Raw genomic sequence first — 19252 nt, 5'->3', positions numbered from 1 at the left:
TTTCTGCAGTGCACATCTTCGTATAATGGGCTACTCACTTTCTGCCACAATACCAGCGACTACCCGCAGTACCAGCTCCGCTTCCGCCATGAAGAGCTTCCTCGATCTCCCACCGGAAATTCGCAATACCATCTACGAGTTTGCTGTGACTTGCGACAACGATGAAGACTGCAGAATCACAGCCTGTGCACCATGGCCTAACGCTGCCGACCGCCCGATACAAGAGCTTTGCATGGAGCCGGCCCTCACCAGGACATGTCGACAGATCCGCCACGAAAGCCTGCCGATGTTCTACAGCATGAACACATTCTGCAGCGACAGCAATCATTTCACGCTAAAGTGGCTACAGCACCTCCGACCTGAGAAGTACGTTGCGCTGACATCGCTCCGTGTTGGCGACGAGCATTTCGCACCGCTTAGCCTTACATACGCCGAGGGGCAGTTCGCGTGGTTCACCCTAGAGATGGGCAGCGATGATCTGCTACAGCGTGGAGTACTGAGAGTACCCATGAGGGTAGAGGGCGAGGGGGTTCTTTGGGTGACATTGGCGGATCTGCTTTCGTTCGAGCGTGGGTTTGTGGAGTGGGTATCTGATACTGGCCGTCGCTTCACGACGTTGGGTGTCTTCCGCAAGCGGAGATCCAACACGTAGGATATCATAGCGATTGCCGGGCTCGCTGAGTATGAGTCACTATAACACGGAGATGGAAATTGGTGGCTCACATGTCCGCCAAGCGTATTTATCTCAAGCGGGTTCAGACTGCGGCTGGTGCCGAGAGATGGAGGGTCTGAGGCGGTGCATGATCTGGAAATGGAAATAGCAGCTTTGCCATCATCGCGCATACAGTAACTCGCGATGTCGTCGAGTATGTACCACCAATGGTGGCACGCAATTGCCAGGGCAATGGCTCCGCCACCGAAGCCGGACGACCACTGTTCGCAAAGGCAAGTCCGCGTTTGCATAATGTTATGCCTAGAGACTAACCTCGAGTAGCGCACAAAGCAAACCACCTTCGCCGTCCCCCGACAAGCAATACCTTCTCAACCTACCACCCGAGCTTCGGAATAGGATCTACGAATACGCGCTCTTCCACTCGACCTGCATATCCTTTCCAAACTGGCTCATCACAGAGCCAGGCCTGCTCCGCTGCAACCGACAGATCCGCGAGGAGACTTACTCGATGTTCTGGAGCCTCAACACTTTCCACTTCGGCGACACAAAGACCGCGGAAATTGGTCTCACTGGTCTCCATGCCAAGAAGATCGTGGCCTTGCGATCTGTTCGTGCCTGCAGCGCAGATGTCGCGGTTCAGTCTCGAGACTGGTTGAAGTATGTTGACTTCAGGCTACGCGGATTGTGGGCGGCGTGTGAGGAGAAGGGTCTGGCGCCGGATGTAATCAAGATGCCGCTGAAGGTTACGGGCGAGGAGGAGGTTCAGTGGGTCTCTCTGGAGGAGGCGGACGACTTCGAAATCGGAGTAGGGGGCTTTGTGGTGCGAAAGAAGGATTTGATGCCACACTGAAATTTGACTTGCAAGAAGTGAATGTTTTCGAGGGAGTCAACACATTCGTCAGTAACGCTAGATGTTGCTTGGTGTTATGTGCTCATACGAAAATGTATGTTAAGTCGTCCTCTGTCCACGCCCCTGATTCTAAGCAGTTGATGACCACATACATACCCTGGCACCCGTGTCCTCACTCCGAACGATTTTACCACCTTCGACTGAAATTCCACAGCAGATCCTACCTGTCCCACGACCAAACTCGTCAGTCCGCAAGCACAAACATCCCGCATCTCGACCATGGGACTTCTTGACCTTCCCCCTAAACTTCGCAACCCTATCTACCAGCTCGTATTGGTAGACGAAGACAACGACCACTCCTTCCATGACCCAGATCAGCCACCAAAAGACCCGAGTCTTCTCTTCACCAATCGCCAAATCCGCAGTGAAGCCTCCGGCATCTTCTGGAACAGCAACACTTACTGTTTCGAAGATTCCACGAAGACCGTGCTATGGCTCCAGCGCCAACCGGCACATAAGGTCGCGGCCTTGGGTTCAGTGCTGTCCTCCAACCCGATCAGGGCAAGAATCTGGTCGTGGGAATTTGTTCAAGCGAAGCAGAATCTGCTGGACCTGTTCACATCACTATGGAGGAAGGGATCGCGCAAAGATGTGGTGAAGCTACCAATGCTGCTCAAGGAAGAGGGTAAGGATGAGAAGGACCTTATTTGGGTTTCACTTGCAGATATTGATGGCTACAAGAAGGTCCCAGGCGGCTGTGTGGTCTGCAAGGCCATTGAAGAGGAACACTGAAAGTGATGACTAAACACTACGAACATCAGCGGCAGCTCCGATATACGTCTAGCAGCAACAACAAAACATAAGACTGAGCTTTGCAATGGCGTCCACAAGCAGCAGCATTGAGTCGTGCCATATCATCACCACAACCGCACGACAGGAACAGCCCGCAGCGATGAACAAGCCGCAAAGCGCAGGATAACGTATGCTAAACATCACCGAGGTCCTTGGAAAGATTCTCTTCGCACTTGCAGCCCGGCGCATTCTCTCAGCTCAACTTGTTAGCAAGACCTTCCACGCCACAATCGATTCATCACCCCGTCTCCAACAAGCTCTCTGGTTCGCCCCGAAGCAAGGAAAGGCCGACTCGACCCGTCTCATCAAGCTCAATCCCATTCTCAAAGAGCGGATGCAAGGCAGCATCCCCATTGCCACGCACGTCATGTACGGTGAGCATAGACGCATCAATGTCTTGATCGACGGGCAGGCCGGCGCTAGAGCTTGCAGAGGTGCTTCGTTCGGGAAGATGCTGCTGTGAGACTCGCACACCAATGAGGTTGAGCTCCACGTCCTGATCAGATGCGGTGAACTAGGGGTTGCAGGAGTGCCAACCGTAGCGGAGCTAGTCAAACTTGTGCATCTCCACCAGGACACAATGGTCACTCGCGGAATGTAGAGAGTACGAGCCACTTGTAGCGGGGAATCTCAAAGCTCAGAGTCATGTCGGTAGCTCTTGGTCATTGTACTTCTGTAAAGAGTCGACGCCAGGGTGAGCTGAGTCATGCCTATAGTTTCCTTATAAGTTGCTGTCTCTGCAGTATGCTCTATGCTTTCCATGTGACGTGGACCTCTCTCAATTCTCACGCTAAGCATGTGAAAGCCACACAAAGCCGATAAGGACCTTATCATTCCACTTTCCAATAACCGCACTTCCAACACCACCCCTCATCTCCAACAAATAACCACAACCCCATTCCAGTATCGCAATGACCATCGCCAGCAGCAACAGTAAGCCACACCACGCGATTCAAAAGCAGCATAACACTAACTGCTTGCAGCCATGACCTCGACCACCTCAGCCGCTGAGCGAACTCTCAACATCCCCGAGCTCCTCGAGCAAATCCTCCAACACCTCCCCGCGTAACACCTCCCCCTATCCCAACGCGTCAACAAAACATTCAAAGCCACCATCGACACTTCGCCTCCACTCCAGCGAGCCCTCTTCTACAGACCAACCAACTCACCTCAAACCTTCGAACTCAACCCCTTGCCCAGAACCGTCATGCGCGACAGCAAGCGCATTCAGCTGGGGGCCTTTGAGGGATTCAATAATGATTCGCTCTGCATTTGCGTCCGCATCCTTGCAGAAACCGCATACAAAGTCCGCGACGGGGCCAGCTTTGGGAAGATGCTGTTGTGGAACTCACAGGGGCAAGATGATGTCTTGAGCATCAAATTCCACCCACCGTTCTGCTCGGGGAAGAAGATGAGACAGTTGCACGGCACGTATCGCGAGCTTGGGATTGTTGCGGTGCCTACGGTGGCTGAGCTGATCAAGCTTGTGGAAACTCATCCGAAGTCGTATTGTAATTCATGAGGTCGTCGGAACTTCACTCTGAGAGATCTGTATCCTGAGGGATTCGATGGGTTGGAGAACTACGAGGATTGATACCGATAGGGGATGGTGCTGGCGATCATGGCTGCTGCTAAGACTGGATAGTCACTCGATGGTCTAGAGTAGAAAGCAGCGGCGGGCAGGAGAAGTCAGTCGGAAGTCAGATATGCAGGTCGACGAGAGGAGGAAAGCACTTCCAAGGCTGACGGTGCTCATCAAGTTCTCATTACAATGCAGTAACGCTATCAAAAACCCAATTGAACGCTCACATTTCATGGTTCGTAATCCATCATTAGTCTGCCGTCGTCGATTGCTCGAAGTCTCAACCTCACACTGTACTCCAATGCTTCCCCAACCTCTGCCCATCCTCCTTGACGCCTAGAGCGCGAGCATAGCAGCTCCGAAGACCGCCGCAGCCACTGCACTTCCACCCATTACAGCACCAGTAGGTCTCGCAGCAAGACCACTACTGCTGGAGCTTTTACCAGTCTGCGTACCCGACGGGCCCGCAGTCGACAGACCAGACCCATCGCCAGGGCGGTTAGCACCATTGGCAGGTCTGATCACAAGGCCGCTGATCTCGCCACCGTTAGTAGCGTAGACCGGGACGTTGACCTCGGTGTTTGTTACTGGGACGATTGTGCCTGTCGGCGCATTCGAGACACCTTGCGAAATGAGAGCTTCAGCGCCGCTTGGTGGTTCGGGGATATCGAAGTCTGTGCTGAAACCAGACTCACCAATGAGACCGGCGCTGCAGCGTGGTGGTTGCAGGTTCGTGGCCGTCTCGTTTTGCGTGGTGATCAGAGTTATGTTAAGCTTCTGATACTGCGCGAGCAAGACGTCGAAATCGGGCAGGAGGGAGGCTGAGCCGTTGCTGTTGGCTTCGAGGAGACCGTAGTTAGAGGTCTCTTGTGTCCATTCGTAGACAAGGCCACCGGAGAGGACTGTCATCTCGGGGCCGTAAAGTACTGGTACTTCGTCGAAGACTCGTGGTACGGGGTCGTTGCAGCCATACTCGCTGAAGAAGACTGGGATCGTAGTGTTGCCGAAGGTTTGGACCAGTTGATCATAGCCAGAGATGGTGAAGCTGGACTGGCTACCGCACCAGGAGTAGGAGTTCAATCCGAAGAAGTCAGATCGAGACATGTCCTCGCCGGTGTCCGAGTTGTTGCACTGGAGGTATGCCCACGTATCCTGTAGCACATCCTGAACCTGAGCCGCAGAGTATCCCACCGGAATGGTCCTGTCCGCATGCGCCGCGATGTAGTTCTTCAGATCTCGCTGCACAGCACGCATGTACGGAGGATTATCCTCAGCAGTGCCAATATCATTGATAATCTCATTCCCCCCAAAGAAGCCCAAAGTGTTCGGATAACTCTTGAAAGCCTCCACAACGGTGAAGATGTGCCTGAGGTAGTCGGTGGTATACGTCCCACTTGGATTCGTCCGATCAATCGACTGTCCTCCCAACGGCGAGTTGACATCGATCAACATGTAGATGCCCACCGAGTTGAAGATGCTCGCGCACTCATCGTGGTTGAGAGTCGGGTCGACGTTGTAGGAGCGAATGGTGTTGATGCCCATGTTCTGCATGAGCGCCGCATCGCGCAGACAGATCGTGGCATTGCTCAATGGGTCTCCGCCTCCAGTGCCGTAAGCACCTTGTCCGCCTGGCTGGTAGTCGACACCAATGATCATGAACCTCTCGTTGGTCTCCGAGTCGACGAATTCCTGCTGTTGAACGACGATCGGGTTGACGGCGAGGGTGGTGGTGGCGAGGGCGCAGAGTGCGAGGGATGTGAGCTGGGAACATGTGTGTTAGCTCGGAAAGCGCATTGGTGGTGGTGATGGTGGTGGTGGTGTGGTATACTCACAGACTTCATGGCTGCGCTGTTTGGAAGCTACCGGAGCTGATGTATAGTATTAATCTGATCTATGGCGCCCTTTTGCGCCTCGTGACACTCTTCCTGGAGTGCAATGCAAGATGTATTTGTGTGAGCAAGCCAAGGTGGTGTTTATCAGCAAGTGGTGAGCGGAAGTCGCGATGGATGTTGTCACAAGAGAGGAGGGAACGGAACAACAGGTGAAGAAGAGGAAGCTCGCTCACATGCTCTAGTGCCAGAACAGACCTTTCGCCGCCACAGAGGATCTGCTCTGCGGCTCATGTTGGTCGTGAAGCAAGATTCGAGAAAACGTGCTCCACCACGGTCAAACCAGCTCCAACGCCAAGCATACCAATCACCGTTGCACCCGGGACACAAGCGTTCATTGTGGAGCCTCAAGAAATTGCTTGTGCTTCTTGGATGGAGATCTGTCTCACATATAGATCTGTGCTTTGACGAAGAGTGAGATGTGAGTGAGATGAAGTGCAACGCCTCCACATGTTGTGCTGACTTCCCAATCAAGCTGTCATGACTGCACTAATGCAGCTCTCATGCGGGCAGCCGGTTGCTGTGAGGTACATGTATGAATAGCTTCGGGAGCCCGCGTTGCTGACGCGGTTGGAGAGGAGATGCGAAAGTCAAACAGAGCTATCGTTGAGTACGATTTTGCCTCATTATGAATGTGTTGTGAAAGAATCTACAAGAACCTGTGGTATCCGTCGCCACTTCCAATTGTCAAAAAAGCCAAATGCCCATCCTGCGGCCATGCTATGCGCCTATCCAGCTCCTCGCTCTGAGCACAATATGACATACAACCATTAGACATTAGTTAGCCACCTCTCTACGTCTCCTTCAACGTCGGTGTGAGTGGACTCTTCCGTGTAGGGCTTGCTCGCCGACTGTGACTTCTCGGCATGTGTAATCGCTCCTTGCTCTCGGTACGTGACAGTAGTCCAGCACGATCGAAGGGCGTGATGCCTAAGCCATTCGAGGTCCCAGGGGGTGTGTCGGAGTCGAAGTAATTCTTCGCTCGTGGCGAGTTGCGCGATACATCTGGAGACAGACCTCGCAATGCTGGAGTCACCATGCCAGAGGTTCTGCCACTGCGCATAGCGTCCAAACCGTCGTTGCTTGAATCTGATCGTCGGTCTTCGTCCGATACGTCACCCAGCTCGAACTCCTCTGGATCGCCTTCTTCCAGTACGCGATCGTATGACGGCGATGAGCTGCCAAAGATCTTGCCGCCCAGTCGACCCGGCGGCTTGCGTCGTTTCGACCCTGGCTGGCCCTTCTTACCCAGCATCTTGTGGTACCATGACTGTCTCCGCTCACGGCCGCAGAGTAGATACACTGCAAGTACCAGCATGACCAGGAAAATTAGAATGCCTGGAACACGCCTCGAGTAGCTGCTCGACAGAATCTTGTCGTGCCAGTCCAGGTCATCTTCGTGAGGGCTCGTCTCATTGAGCTTCGGTAATCCTTCGATTCGTCCACCTGGGTACTGGAAGTCTCCTGGTAGCTTCGTTCCCTGGACGTTGCTCCCAAAGCCGACAGCCATTGCGCCATCAGCAGGCGGTACTTGCGATGATGCATAAAGCACAACCTTGCCCAAAGTCCAGCTCACCTCCTTATCGTCAATCTTGTCCACGGCCTGGAAAGGGTCGAGGAAACCCCGATCTTTCGCGCCATCCAGAATCGCCTTCGTCTTGTTCTCTCCGCTGCTAGGCTTGCCATCTTCAATGCCTACTCGTGGTATGCCAATGCCTTCGTGAAGCATGTTGATCAGCCAGCTCGCCTTGAAGCACACCTCCTCGACCGTCTTCTCGTCCACCTTCTTGCCCCAGGTATGTTTTGCGACGTCTTTTTCTATGTCCTTCCAGTCTCTTGAGCAGAAGTCTGTCACCTGCTTCTGATATGTCTGGAAGTCGTATGCCTTGTCCTTGTGCGCCATTGCGAATACTTCGTGTGTGGTATGCCAGTACTCGGAGACGCCGACGAAGTGGTTCACGTTGAAATCGATCGCAGGTGTGTGTTGGCCATTCAGGAGGCATGGGGCATCCGTACATTCCTTCTCTTTCTCCAGCAAAGGGTATGTGCTCTTGAGGCATTGCGTAAAGTCGCCAGTACCTAGCAAGTAGGGTTCCTTGCCCTTCAGATCTCCCGAGCCTGCCTCCAGCACCTCGCCGGTCTTCTTGATCGTGATGCCCACTGGCAGACATGGGTCCGGAAGTTCGTGCGCGCTCGGTGATACGTCCAGTAGGTGCTCAACATACCTTCTCCTCGCCTCATTCGCTCCAAATCCAAGCCAGGTCGTCACGAACACCCTATACTCCGCAGCCTCGCCATTAACCTTCCTCAATCGCAACAACTTCAAATCGTCCGCATGCTTCTCAGCCTCAGTCGCATTAGGCGCGAACGCAATCTGCGCCGATGCGCCACCCATATCCAGGAAGCCATATGTATGGTGGTTCTTGCCATGATCATGGTCATCAGCCGCGCCAGAGTCAAATCCACCCAGTAGGTAATTCGCAGCAATCCAGCCATAAAGACCCTCCGTCTCGCCCTGTATGACCTGCACATGCAAGCCACAATCCGGCAGCTGAAACTTCGTGTTCCGCTGAAAGTACGAACACGTACTACTCAGCAGATCCGCTCTCTGACTATCCGGTAGCAGCCTCATCCCCGCTGTCGCGAGCAGGAAGATGGGCGTGTTCTCATACTCCTTCTTAGGCACGATGTCCTGCGCAAACTCAACCAGCTCTTTCAAATGCTCCGATCCCACAGCCTCAGGCTTATCGCCAAAGGTTGAGATTCCTGGGTGCACTTTCTTCCTCCATTTCTTATTGGTCTTGATGCGCGGGAGTGAATCCAATTTCTCATCGTCGTACTTCTTCCGCGCATATGCATTCTTTCGCCATCGGTAGACGTACACTCTCGTGCCTGAGGAGCCGGCATCTAGCACGATTGCGTAACTGTGCTTGCCCATGTTGATCTCTCCTTATCGCAAAGTCGCCTCTCCTGTAATCGCGGTCTATAGGTCTGTATCCCGTTGGTCGCAATGCATTCTGTGGTAAGGCAAAAGAACGAGTGTGTTATCAGGATGTGAGTAGGGAATGTATAGGTGGACAGAAGGTAAAGAGAGGAAGGAGTGTTACAGTACACAAATGCTCAAGTCCCAACGAACGAGACCCTCCTCGCGCATGGAGAAACTGTGGGAACGCGCAAGCCTAAGCTTCCCACGCTAAACTCTATGGCGAACGCTGGTGCCACCGTATCTCATTGGTCGGCCTATGCCTCTTTCAATCTGACCGAGGCCGTTGAAGACAACCACTCGCCGACCACATCCACGCAATACGAACGCCTTCTGAGGAGATCGTCTGCAACATCACTTCTATCGCCAGGGATCCTCTATCTGTATCGTGCTCGTGCTCCGAGGCACACATGCTTGTGTTCCACCACTGTCGCGCATTCGGTCTTTCACTCCTCGAGCAAGAACCGGATGAACGCCGCGCTCACAGCAACACCATCGTGATGGTTTCGTACCCTCTTCATGCCATCCGCATACATTGCATCGTCGAAAATGCCCTTGTCGTGTCTATTGATCAGCAACTCCGACACGATATCGGCGTTGAATTCGGGATGTCCTTGCACTGTGATCAAGCGGTTCTTTGCGTACATTCCTTGAACGCCGCAACGCGGTGAATGTCCGAGGGGTTCGATGCCTTTAGGATACTCGTAGACGATGTCGCGGTGCATTTGGTGTATCGCCTGTCGACATCATCAGCCTCTGCTCACCGAACATCACTACCCGTGATATACTCACCAACTCATCAATCTTAAACACCCGTCTCCCCTGCTCCGTCAACTTGACATCCGTCACAGAAATCTCCCACCCCCGATCACTCCGATCAACTTTCACATCCAATGCTCTTCCAATAATCTGATGTCCAAAACACACTCCAATCAACCTCACACGCTCTTGCGCCAGCACCTTCCTCGTGAACTCCACAAGCTTCAGAATCCACGGATCATCATCGAACGAGTTGTGTCCTGCTCATCCACCCACCAGTCAGCCACCTCCTCCCAGCACAAGACCAATTTCCCCAAGTCTCCATGGTATGACTTACGACTCCCCGTCAAAAGCACCGCATCAACATCCTCCAACTTCGGATAAACCTCATGCTTCACAACATCATACTTGGTAACATCCAACTCCGGCACCTCCATTCCATCCACCTCTTTCACCCTCTTCACTCCATTCTCCAACAGCTCTTTAAACAGATTGCCATAACCTCCATACTTCTCAAATGTACGACCGATAGGCTCATCGCATTCGAGGACGGCGATTCGCAGAGGGGCGCATGGCATCGTACCGGAGCGGGGATGGAGTCGTGTCATGACAATAGAAGGGCTGTGTGGTTGTGATGGGGAGGTAGGGTACTAGGTGGCAGGAGAACGGCGAAAGAATAAAATGTATTGCGACTTCGCTGCCACACTGTGCTACAGTCCTGGGCATAGTTTTTACAGCCCCTGTTCTTCCACCTTTCCTCATTAGGAAGGATGTATCCACTGCTTGGCGTAGCTCACCACCTGGTGTGTCCTCCATTGTTGGCTATTACTGCCTCGTAGCGTTCTCGCATACTCTTGCATATACGTTGTATGTCCTCAGGTGTGAGCTTGGCCCATTCAATCTTGCTAGCAGCTATTACCTCATCTCGTGTTGTAGAAAAATGAGCACCTACCCTATGCTTAAGAAGAGCCCATAGATTCTCAATAGGGTTGAGATCTGGTGAATTGGCCGGCCATTCTATAAGGTGTAGGCCCTTCTCCTTAAATAGACTCACCGTTGCCTTCGCCTTGTGGATTGAGGCGTTGTCTTGCATAACAATGCAGTCCTGCGAGCCTGTTGACACTCGCTGCTTCTCAATTGCCGTGTGGATTAGAGGGACAATCTGGCTGTGATACACCTCACCGTCGACAGAGCCCTTCTCGAATATATGGACTTCCATAGGTCCATCTGCAGAGATACAGCCCCATATCATACAGGCTGAGAACTTGCGGAAGCGTGCTCTAAGACAGTGTTCGTGATAAGCCTCATCTGCCCTGCGTGTCATATAGACCTGTCCGAATATTCCACACCTAAATGAAGCTTCATCTGTCCAAAGGACCTGAGCCCACTGTTCCACTGTCCTTTTAATATGAGCCCTTGCCCATCGAAGCCGTGCCTCCTTATGTTTCTCAGTCAACAACGGCTTGCGTGTTGCGACATATCCTGAGAAGCCCTCCTTCTCAAACGCAGCTCTTACTGTCCGGACGTCGCTGAAGATGCCCTCTATCGCGGCAATCTGTTCGTATCGCAGGCGGCGGCTGTTAGCATCAGTGGTGGCTCGATGGACAAGTCGCTGACGCTTGGAGGTGTTGATTACAGGTAGTGGGCCTCTCTTCTTCGGTGTGGAAGGTGGCCCTCTTAACGCCGTGAGATTACTGAAGAGACAGAGCCTTCGTTAGTGTGAAGGGCGTCTGCAATCTGCTGCAGCGGCCAGTGGGCGTGTTTGTGAAGAGACCACATCTCGCCCTTCTCGAATTCGGTAAAGACGCGTCCCTTCGGCATGGTGGCGATAGATAGCGCGTGTGTGAGTGTGTGGATAATGAGATTGAAGGTAGCAACACCTTCTGAGATGGACATGGATAGCAGGAAGGGGTGAGCGTAAATACAGGGGTTGTAAGAACTATGCCCAGGACTGTATGACAACAAAGACGGGCGGGCCACAGCCGGGTAAATGTTCTTCGCGATAGGGCAGATAAGGAAAGTGCAACCTTGCAAGGTTCACTAAGCCGATATTTCGGCATGTGGCGGGCTAGTATCTTTTGCTTCGAGATATTTCAATTTCTGGACAGGAATCATGAAGAGAGATATCGAATTTCATTCGCCTCGTACACCATCTTTTAACAACCACAAGAGCGCTTCAAGATTCTGCTCGTCCCAGCATCAAGCAAAGCCGCTTTCGTCCCCAAGCCCTTCGACGCCCAAGAGAGAGAATATCCCATACCCCTTCCACATCTCATCCCAGCCTTTTCATCAGCTTCCACAAATATACTCGCACATCCCATCCAATCCCATCCCATTCCCAGCCCGCCCAGAGGAAAGAACAAGATCCCGTCATCCATCACCCCTCTGCTTAGAAAATGCAGAACCCATTAAATCATAACATCATAGATCATAAACAACATCAACAAGCGTCCAGCGCCCAGCATCCCATCAACAAGACGATGAGTCCAAGGACGTTCAGCTCGACCACTACCACTGCCACAAGGAGCCTATCCCTGCCGCGAGTACGGCTTATTCATAGCCGCGATTTCGCGCGCAATCGTAGCCCATTCGAGTTCGCGGCGGAGAGGTTTGCCGCGTTTTTGGCATTGAGATTCTTCCCATTTGAGGAGTTCGTAACTAACGAGAGTGTTAGATGCTGTGGGATGACATGCAGGACTATCAGGAGTACTCACGAAAAGCGAAGATGAGGCTGAATGATCACGTTCAGCCGCCGCGCACGAACGAAGCAGTATGCGCGAGGGAACGACAAGCCCAGCTCGTTCATAACCTCAGCAATGCAGATCGTCGCAGATCGCGACACACCGACACGGCAATGCACAAGAGTGGCAGTGCCTTTCTTTCGACCATTTTCTGCATCAAGCATGTCAGCTGGAACACCTCACGTTATCGCCGGTATTGCACTCACCAATGAATTCGAGGCACTTTCCAAAATCCTCCGTCAGCGGATCGACGCCATTATCCTGGACTTTGTCGATGAACATTGTGTTTTGTCGTGGCCACTCCGCTAACGCGTCCTTCGGCCACGTCACGGGTTCGCCGACACTCAGGACCTGGCCAATGCCGAGCTCTTGCAGGAGTTTGGGGTTGTTGGCATGCCCCAGATTACCCAGATACATGTACGGCAGGATTCGGCTCGGTAGCGACCCGTCCATCTTCTCCAACCAGTCTGGCACTTGTGGGCAGAGCATTCTCAAGTCTCCAGAATGCCTGGGTGATGCCTGGAGCAAACGAGGTTCGATGGCTCTCAAGAGATGCACATCAGATCCGTACGCGAAGAAGTTGCGGCCTTTGTTGATGTGCAGTTGGAGCCAGGCATCATGCACAGGAGCGGCGTTGGCGTACATGTAGTATGCCAGGGCAAGCAGAGAAGACTCAGTGTAGCCATCTGTGCAATGAATGAGAATCTTCCTGCCACATTGAGGCAAGTCGTCGCTATGCATGAAGCTGTCGCCATCGGCGTCACGAGGTGGTGTCAGCGACAGCTTGCTATCTCGTCGCTTGTCCATTTCTGGAATACCGCGGTTTGCTTGAGCGTGGATCCATTGGCACGTGGACACGAGACCATCGACTTCGGTGTGTGACCAAGTAGGTGGCATGATCGAGCCAGAGCCAGGGAACTCCAGTTGATGCACAACATTATCTGCAAACGGACCGTTCTCCTTCTCGTGGAGCAGATCTTCCAGACATTTGAAGGCCTTTGAATCCGGAATCTGTGCGATGTCACTACATTCGATAAGGAGATCGAAGTCTGGGGCATCATTCTTAATGCCATCGGGACCCATATGGACATTTGGATCTGGAGTCGGTCCAAGCCAGACGTTTGGTGCGATCTCGCTGGGCGCAGACATGGAGCACATCTCGAGTCGCTCCCAGTGGAAGAAGTCCATCACGTTGTCGGTCATACAGCCTTCGGAATCAAGCTGTATCAGATCGTCATGGTCACACTCCACGATGGTATAGTCTTCTGCTTCATGTCAGTACGTGGCCAGAAACAATACGCTCGACAAGACACTCACCAGACAAGATGAACGTATTAAACAACCTCCCAGAAGAAAATGCGCCTTCTGTCTTCTTCTGCCAGCTCGTCTGCGCTTTCGATAACCTCTTTGCTAACCTCACAACCTCTTCCCTTGGTGTCTGATTGTCGCCATACACCACAATATCACTCACAGTCCCCATCTTACACGCCTGGATCTGGAAATTCCTCACGCTGAATCCCTCCTTAGGGTCCGACTCCAAGAACTCCGGATCTTCGACATTCTTGTTCTTTGCGGCCTGTACGGGCTTCAACAGCTCTTCCGGCGCGATAGCACCTTTAATCCTGCTGTGTGTGAGGTCACCTCCGGCCTTCACGATGGTAATGCCACGAATGCATCTTGGCGTCTTCCGCAATGCCTTCTTCCTCGCGATGAAGAAGGCCAGTTGCAATTGGTTCTCGGCGTGTAGACCATGCAGCCACGGAAATACCTGCTTTGGCGAAGGCAGTGGTTGCGTTGCGAGGTGATCTAGTGCTTGCGAGAGTTTCTTTGCACCAATCGAGTACACGGGCGGATCATTAAACAGTTTCTCGAAGCCATTGGGTGGATGTGTCAATGATGTGGTCTCGATGAGTTGTGATGGACTTGGCGGGGAGGCTGGAGGGGTATCGAGCTGACGATTGCCAGGCCGTGGTCCGGGCGAGCAGAACGGCAAGTGCTTGTTGGGTACAGGCGCCGGTGTACCTCGTTGAGATGTGTTGATGGAGAGCTGTGGAGGTGGAGTGGCCGTTCGTTCTGGTATGGCCGTGGGTCTCGCGAGTACGGCGGCCATAGCATCCGCAGTGGGGCAGGCTGGCTGTCAATCCGAACTTCGCGCCGGGCGTGTTTGCGATGGTACAGTAGAGATCAGTGCAGCGTGTTGGTGTGGTCGTAGCGGCGCCGCTTGTCGAGTCGATCGTGACTCGCGTGCTTTGTTGGGGTTGAACGTGGGCGTGGGCGTGGGCGTGGGCGTGGATCGAAGGCAGTCACGACGACTGCGATATGGGTTGCTTGTTTCAACTCTCAGACGGCGGAATGTGCAGCGCTAAACATGTGCGCGACAATCCGGGGATCACGATATCGTGCGGGTGAGAAGCGATAAGCACCAGCATACACCAAGAGGAACAGCTCACGCGATGCCGATATCAAACGAGGTGACAATGGCGTGGTATGAGGTGTGAGTTGTGCATTGAAAGACGCACAGCACAGTCGCAAGGAAAGGCGTGGCTTCCTTCTGTGACTTCTCTCTCTCACTGCGAAACGTCTCCCAGTCTTCTTCCTGGGGCCTTGTGCCTTCCCCACCATCAACCTCCAACTCGAGATAGCCAGCACCCACATGGGCTAGCGGCACACTCCGGACCAGAGTCTGGCATGGCACTCACCAATCAACGCTGACCTTCAACCTCTGTTTCCACCCAGGATCAGCACGCCTTGAAACACCCTGGAACGTTGATCTGCTCGTCGCGACGTGAGCCTCATCATCATAACACCAAACACCAACATCCTCCATCAGTGCCAACCTGCAGCATCTGTAACACCGCATTCCGCAAAGTATCTATCTTCACACATTTCCACGCCGCAGCAAGCGTCTCGCCTTGATGAACACCAACAAACACACCACCCTTCCGCCTCGACGCGAACGGCACGCTTCAAACGGTCCCAGGGTCCTCCCTACCCGCGAGCGAGGGAGGCTTGGGGTCTCGCTGGGTCTATCGGCGATGCCTGCAGGAAAGCTGCTGCATGTTCCCAGCATCTTGCCACGCTCCACACTGACCAAACCGCCCAAAACAACTGGTGGGATTATGTTCATTTCTGAAGGTGTTGTTCTATCTCTCTATTCACATCCACACCACCTTGTTCTTCGTTCTGCTGCGTCTATAGTCACAATGTGTATCTACTGCGTTCTTCTGACCCCTGCTGAATATGATATTCTCCAATCTCTCGGGTGATATGGCTGTCTTGAGCCTGCAGTGTCCAGAGCATTGCGCACCTGATGCCTTGTGGGTGCGAAGAGCGGTTTGAAGGTCTTAACAAGGTCTCTTTGCGAGCACTTGATGCCCTTAAGTCTGCAGTAGTGATAGGCTCCTACTATCTGATTCTTTTGAGGTGTTGAAAGGTGTTTGGTCATCTTGCAGTAGCTTCTCCAATCCAAGAAACAGGTGAAAAGTTTGCGACGGTAGCATGCGACAACAACACCACATATAGCCAATCCAAGCACGACAATTCGTTCAGTGATGTATCCAGATACGTATATAAATTTGCTGGTTGCAATGGGCCTGATATTGGATAAAGAAAACACGATTGAAGATGTGGTGTTGTTTTTTGGTGGAGGTGGGCGCTTTGGTCCGTATGACGCGTGCTTGCCTACCGCGTACCGTGCCTCGCGAATGCAGCCAAGCACCCCGCCCCTCTTCACACGCCTCCAAACACAACACACATGCGCATACAGTATGCGAGCGTGCGTGTTGCCCTCCACCATCGTTCGATTTCGAGAATGCGGGCTACGTAGCTTCTGTCGCACAGGTTGGCAGCTTTTGTCGGTACTTGGACGGGCCATCGTATCATGATCAGATTTTGATGTGATGGACATGCCTGACATGCGTTAGACTTCCGGCCCACTGCTTGCGCAAGATGACCAGAACTACGGACCCTACTAGAGCTGCGGCAGCTGCGAGTGTGAACTCTCGCCAGTTGTAGGTAGATGTCAGACAAACAGGGTTGTCGCTGCCGACATTGCATTACGCTATCACCGTGCCGTCTCGCCAATGCAAGGTGTGTCTACCGTATCGTGTCCGTACTTAGAGTGAGATAGATTATAGCACTTAACTACTATTCCCTGATTCAGAAGGCTACCGTCTATTCTAAGTCGTTATTACTACTATTAGGTATTATTAATACTACTATATTACTATCGGTTTAGATACTATAATACCGCTATTAGTATACCTATAATAGATAGAAAGATACTACTAATATAGAAGTATTAGTAGTTATTACTTCTACGCCTTAACTAGCCTATCTAGAATATTACTACGTACCTTCTTATCTAAGTATTCTTCTAATATCTTATCGATACCGTTATTATTATCGGAGCTTACTTTAAGACTACCTTAATAAGTAGGGCTTACTTATTCTTACCTATTTAATATTCCTTAGAAGATATTCTAAGAAGCTATTATAAGTAGGTATAAGTATATAGTCGGGTAAGGTATAAGTCGAATAGATATTCTATCTAAGGGAGGCGCGGAGGGCGCGAGAGTTATATACGGGCGCCAAGCCGCTAGTCGGATTAGTCAGCGGGCGCGAGGTCTAGGTACGTGCCCGCGGGTTTAAGTAAATATACGCCGGTACGGTAATACTACCCCCCTCCCTCTTAGAGTACGCTCTAGAGTACTCTCCTCTCCTCTTATATCTCTCGTATCTATTATATCTCCTATTACCTTCGTAAACACCTTATTATCTATTAGACTATATATATCGCTCTCTTTCTTATAAGCCCGGAGGCCTCGTTCTACCGGTATTAGAGTTATCGCTACTTATACTAGTTAGCGCGCTATACGTATAATATACTTTACTACTAAGCGGGCTATACTACCGAGCGGGCTACTTTTACTAAGAACTATACTACTTCTACTTTGATTACGACGGTATCTTAATACGAAGACATCCTATAGAATCGTTACTAGGAGGATAATTCCTCTTTAGATTCTTCGCTATCTAGTAAGTCTACTTAATAGGTACGTACGTTATGCCCCGACTCGCTATATCGCTTATAGCGTCGTAGCCTTAGTACTAGCCGAACACTATCTAGCGACTCTCTACTTACTTCCTACCTCCTAGTATCCTTCTAGAGGTATTAATTACGACGCCTTATTAAAGGTTAGAGACTTTCTAGACTAAATATACTTGCGCTTTCGTACTTTTCGCTATATAAGGGTCTCGTTAGACTTACGTAGCTTACTAATCTCGCTTCGTATAAGAGCTATCTAATACGCTATCTCTCTACTCCCTTTTATAAGCTAATATACCCCTTCCTATAACGAGTTTAGCGATAAACCTACCCGGGCACGTATTTTGTTCGTTACTAGTGTTAATTAAGAGTCGAATTCTTTTATAGTTTGTAGTGTCTTCGACTCCTAAGGGGAAGAGTCTAGAGCTAGAGGGGTTAGCGTACGTAGCTTAATATTAAGCTTATCTATCACTACCTATAGATTGAATAGAACTAGACCAGCGCCTCTAAAGCTCGATAGGATGTTCTCCTATCTAAATATAGCGTTATAGGCTGTCTAGAAGGCGCGTAGGAACTCTACTTTATCGATATAAGCAATACGCTAGCGTACTAAGCCCGAGAGCTAAGCTTAAAATAGTGGAATCGGGTAGCGACTCTTCGTCGTAAGCGCGTTTAGAGCTCTATAGTCTACGTATACTCGTAGCCCTCTACCCGGCTTTTTAACTATTAGAATAGGTACTACTACTAGTAACACGCTTCTCTAAATAAAACCTTTCTTAAGTTAGTCGTCGATCTACTTCTTAATCACCTCGTTCTCTCGTATAGAGAAGGAGTATAGCCTTCGAAATGGCGGTATCTAACTATTCTTTAGCTTAATCTTATAGTCTACGCTAGGCCGTCGCGGTAGGACCTTATCTACTTCCTTACGGCTAAGTAGCCTAGCTATTTCTCTAAACTCTACTAGTAACAAAGGGATAGGATCCTAGTCTTTGTCCTTACCGTTTATAAAACGTTAATAGTCGTTAGCTAATATAGTAGAGACGTTAAGTTGCCGCTAGGTATAGTCACCCTAGGGCTCCTCCTATCTATCTATATTTTCTTAAGTATTAGTATCTGCTAATATCGCCGCGCTACTTCCTAGTACTAGCTTCGCTCTTATACCGAAAGCCTTTAGTATATACGCGGATAGCGGGTCTCGCGCAACTTACTTATTAGGATTTTCTTTCGGGTTAAACATCTATATTATATATACTTTATAGCCCTTCCTCCGGCTTATACGCCGAAGTACTTCTACATTAATAGGCTTAATATCGATCTCCGGCTTAGTCTCGACCTTTAGTTCTTTCTTTGTTCGACGCGCTAGGCGCTTAAGTATTTTAACCCTATCGGCGGGTAGTAGCTAGCGGACGTAGTAAGACGGTTCCGGTTTATCGTAGGTATTGACGGTATGTCGTATTACTACCTTCGTCGTGTACGTCTCCTATACTACTATAGGTTCGTCTTTATCCTCTATAAAGGGTTTGGCGTAATTAGATAGAGCTTAAGGTCGCGAACTCTCTAGTACTAGTATCTTAGTCTAAAGAACGCCTCTTAGTATAATACCCTTATCGTTAATAGACTATACGTATACTAGTTTAGTTCCGAGTATATAGTTCTGTCGACAATATAGTAAGAATAGGGTTATAGTTCCTAACGTATAGTAGAACGTAGGTCGATACTCGTCGTACTAGGGACGGCTAAGGACTATATCGTATTCTAGTAATACGTAGTAGCTAGACCTAGTCTCTACGTAGTTATCGATCTAAATCTATACCGTTATTCTATACGTAATAAGGTTACTAGTAGGTCGGCTATCTACTAATATTAGCCTTAACGG

General features: G+C 51.0%; 8 protein-coding genes across 8 annotated transcripts; 4 read left to right on the top strand and 4 right to left on the bottom strand.

Annotated features, from left to right (window-relative positions):
• Nucleotides 1–88: 88 nt before the first annotated feature.
• CLAFUR5_11574 (uncharacterized protein) lies at nt 89–652 on the top strand (the record flags this gene model as incomplete). The annotated part of the gene is made up of 1 exon (XM_047910722.1): nt 89–652. One exon carries the CDS (start codon nt 89–91, stop codon nt 650–652), a length of 564 nt encoding a protein of 187 aa, XP_047764872.1.
• A 204-nt stretch (nt 653–856) lies between these two features.
• On the top strand, nt 857–1523 carry CLAFUR5_11573 (uncharacterized protein; the record flags this gene model as incomplete). Its single annotated transcript, XM_047910721.1, has 2 exons — nt 857–945; nt 995–1523. The coding sequence occupies 2 exons, from the start codon at nt 857–859 to the stop codon at nt 1521–1523; spliced, it is 618 nt and encodes a 205-aa protein (XP_047764879.1).
• A 279-nt stretch (nt 1524–1802) lies between these two features.
• CLAFUR5_11572 (uncharacterized protein) lies at nt 1803–2315 on the top strand (the record flags this gene model as incomplete). The annotated part of the gene is made up of 1 exon (XM_047910720.1): nt 1803–2315. One exon carries the CDS (start codon nt 1803–1805, stop codon nt 2313–2315), a length of 513 nt encoding a protein of 170 aa, XP_047764878.1.
• A 971-nt stretch (nt 2316–3286) lies between these two features.
• CLAFUR5_20336 (uncharacterized protein) lies at nt 3287–3444 on the top strand (the record flags this gene model as incomplete). The annotated part of the gene is made up of 2 exons (XM_059463172.1): nt 3287–3308; nt 3359–3444. The coding sequence occupies 2 exons, from the start codon at nt 3287–3289 to the stop codon at nt 3442–3444; spliced, it is 108 nt and encodes a 35-aa protein (XP_059319094.1).
• An 849-nt stretch (nt 3445–4293) lies between these two features.
• CLAFUR5_11571 (1,3-beta-glucanosyltransferase gel2) lies at nt 4294–5798 on the bottom strand (the record flags this gene model as incomplete). Its single annotated transcript, XM_047910719.1, has 2 exons — nt 4294–5718; nt 5790–5798. The coding sequence occupies 2 exons, from the start codon at nt 5796–5798 to the stop codon at nt 4294–4296; spliced, it is 1434 nt and encodes a 477-aa protein (XP_047764877.1).
• An 841-nt stretch (nt 5799–6639) lies between these two features.
• Nucleotides 6640–8784, bottom strand: CLAFUR5_11570 (Golgi apyrase; the record flags this gene model as incomplete). The annotated part of the gene is made up of 1 exon (XM_047910718.1): nt 6640–8784. The coding sequence occupies one exon, from the start codon at nt 8782–8784 to the stop codon at nt 6640–6642; it is 2145 nt and encodes a 714-aa protein (XP_047764876.1).
• A 491-nt stretch (nt 8785–9275) lies between these two features.
• Nucleotides 9276–10196, bottom strand: CLAFUR5_11569 (Putative glutamine amidotransferase-like protein; the record flags this gene model as incomplete). Its single annotated transcript, XM_047910717.1, has 3 exons — nt 9276–9566; nt 9622–9848; nt 9926–10196. 3 exons carry the CDS (start codon nt 10194–10196, stop codon nt 9276–9278), a joined length of 789 nt encoding a protein of 262 aa, XP_047765324.1.
• A 1920-nt stretch (nt 10197–12116) lies between these two features.
• CLAFUR5_11568 (Dual specificity protein phosphatase PPS1) lies at nt 12117–14439 on the bottom strand (the record flags this gene model as incomplete). Its single annotated transcript, XM_047910716.1, has 4 exons — nt 12117–12246; nt 12303–12480; nt 12536–13594; nt 13647–14439. 4 exons carry the CDS (start codon nt 14437–14439, stop codon nt 12117–12119), a joined length of 2160 nt encoding a protein of 719 aa, XP_047765325.1.
• Between the last annotated feature and the right edge of the window lie 4813 nt (nt 14440–19252).

This window comes from Fulvia fulva, chromosome 8, assembly GCF_020509005.1.
Source record: "Fulvia fulva chromosome 8, complete sequence".
Classification (NCBI taxonomy): Eukaryota; Fungi; Ascomycota; class Dothideomycetes; order Mycosphaerellales; family Mycosphaerellaceae; genus Fulvia; species Fulvia fulva.
Note: the sequence above shows the minus strand (reverse complement) of the source record. Positions and strands in the feature narration are given on the sequence as shown.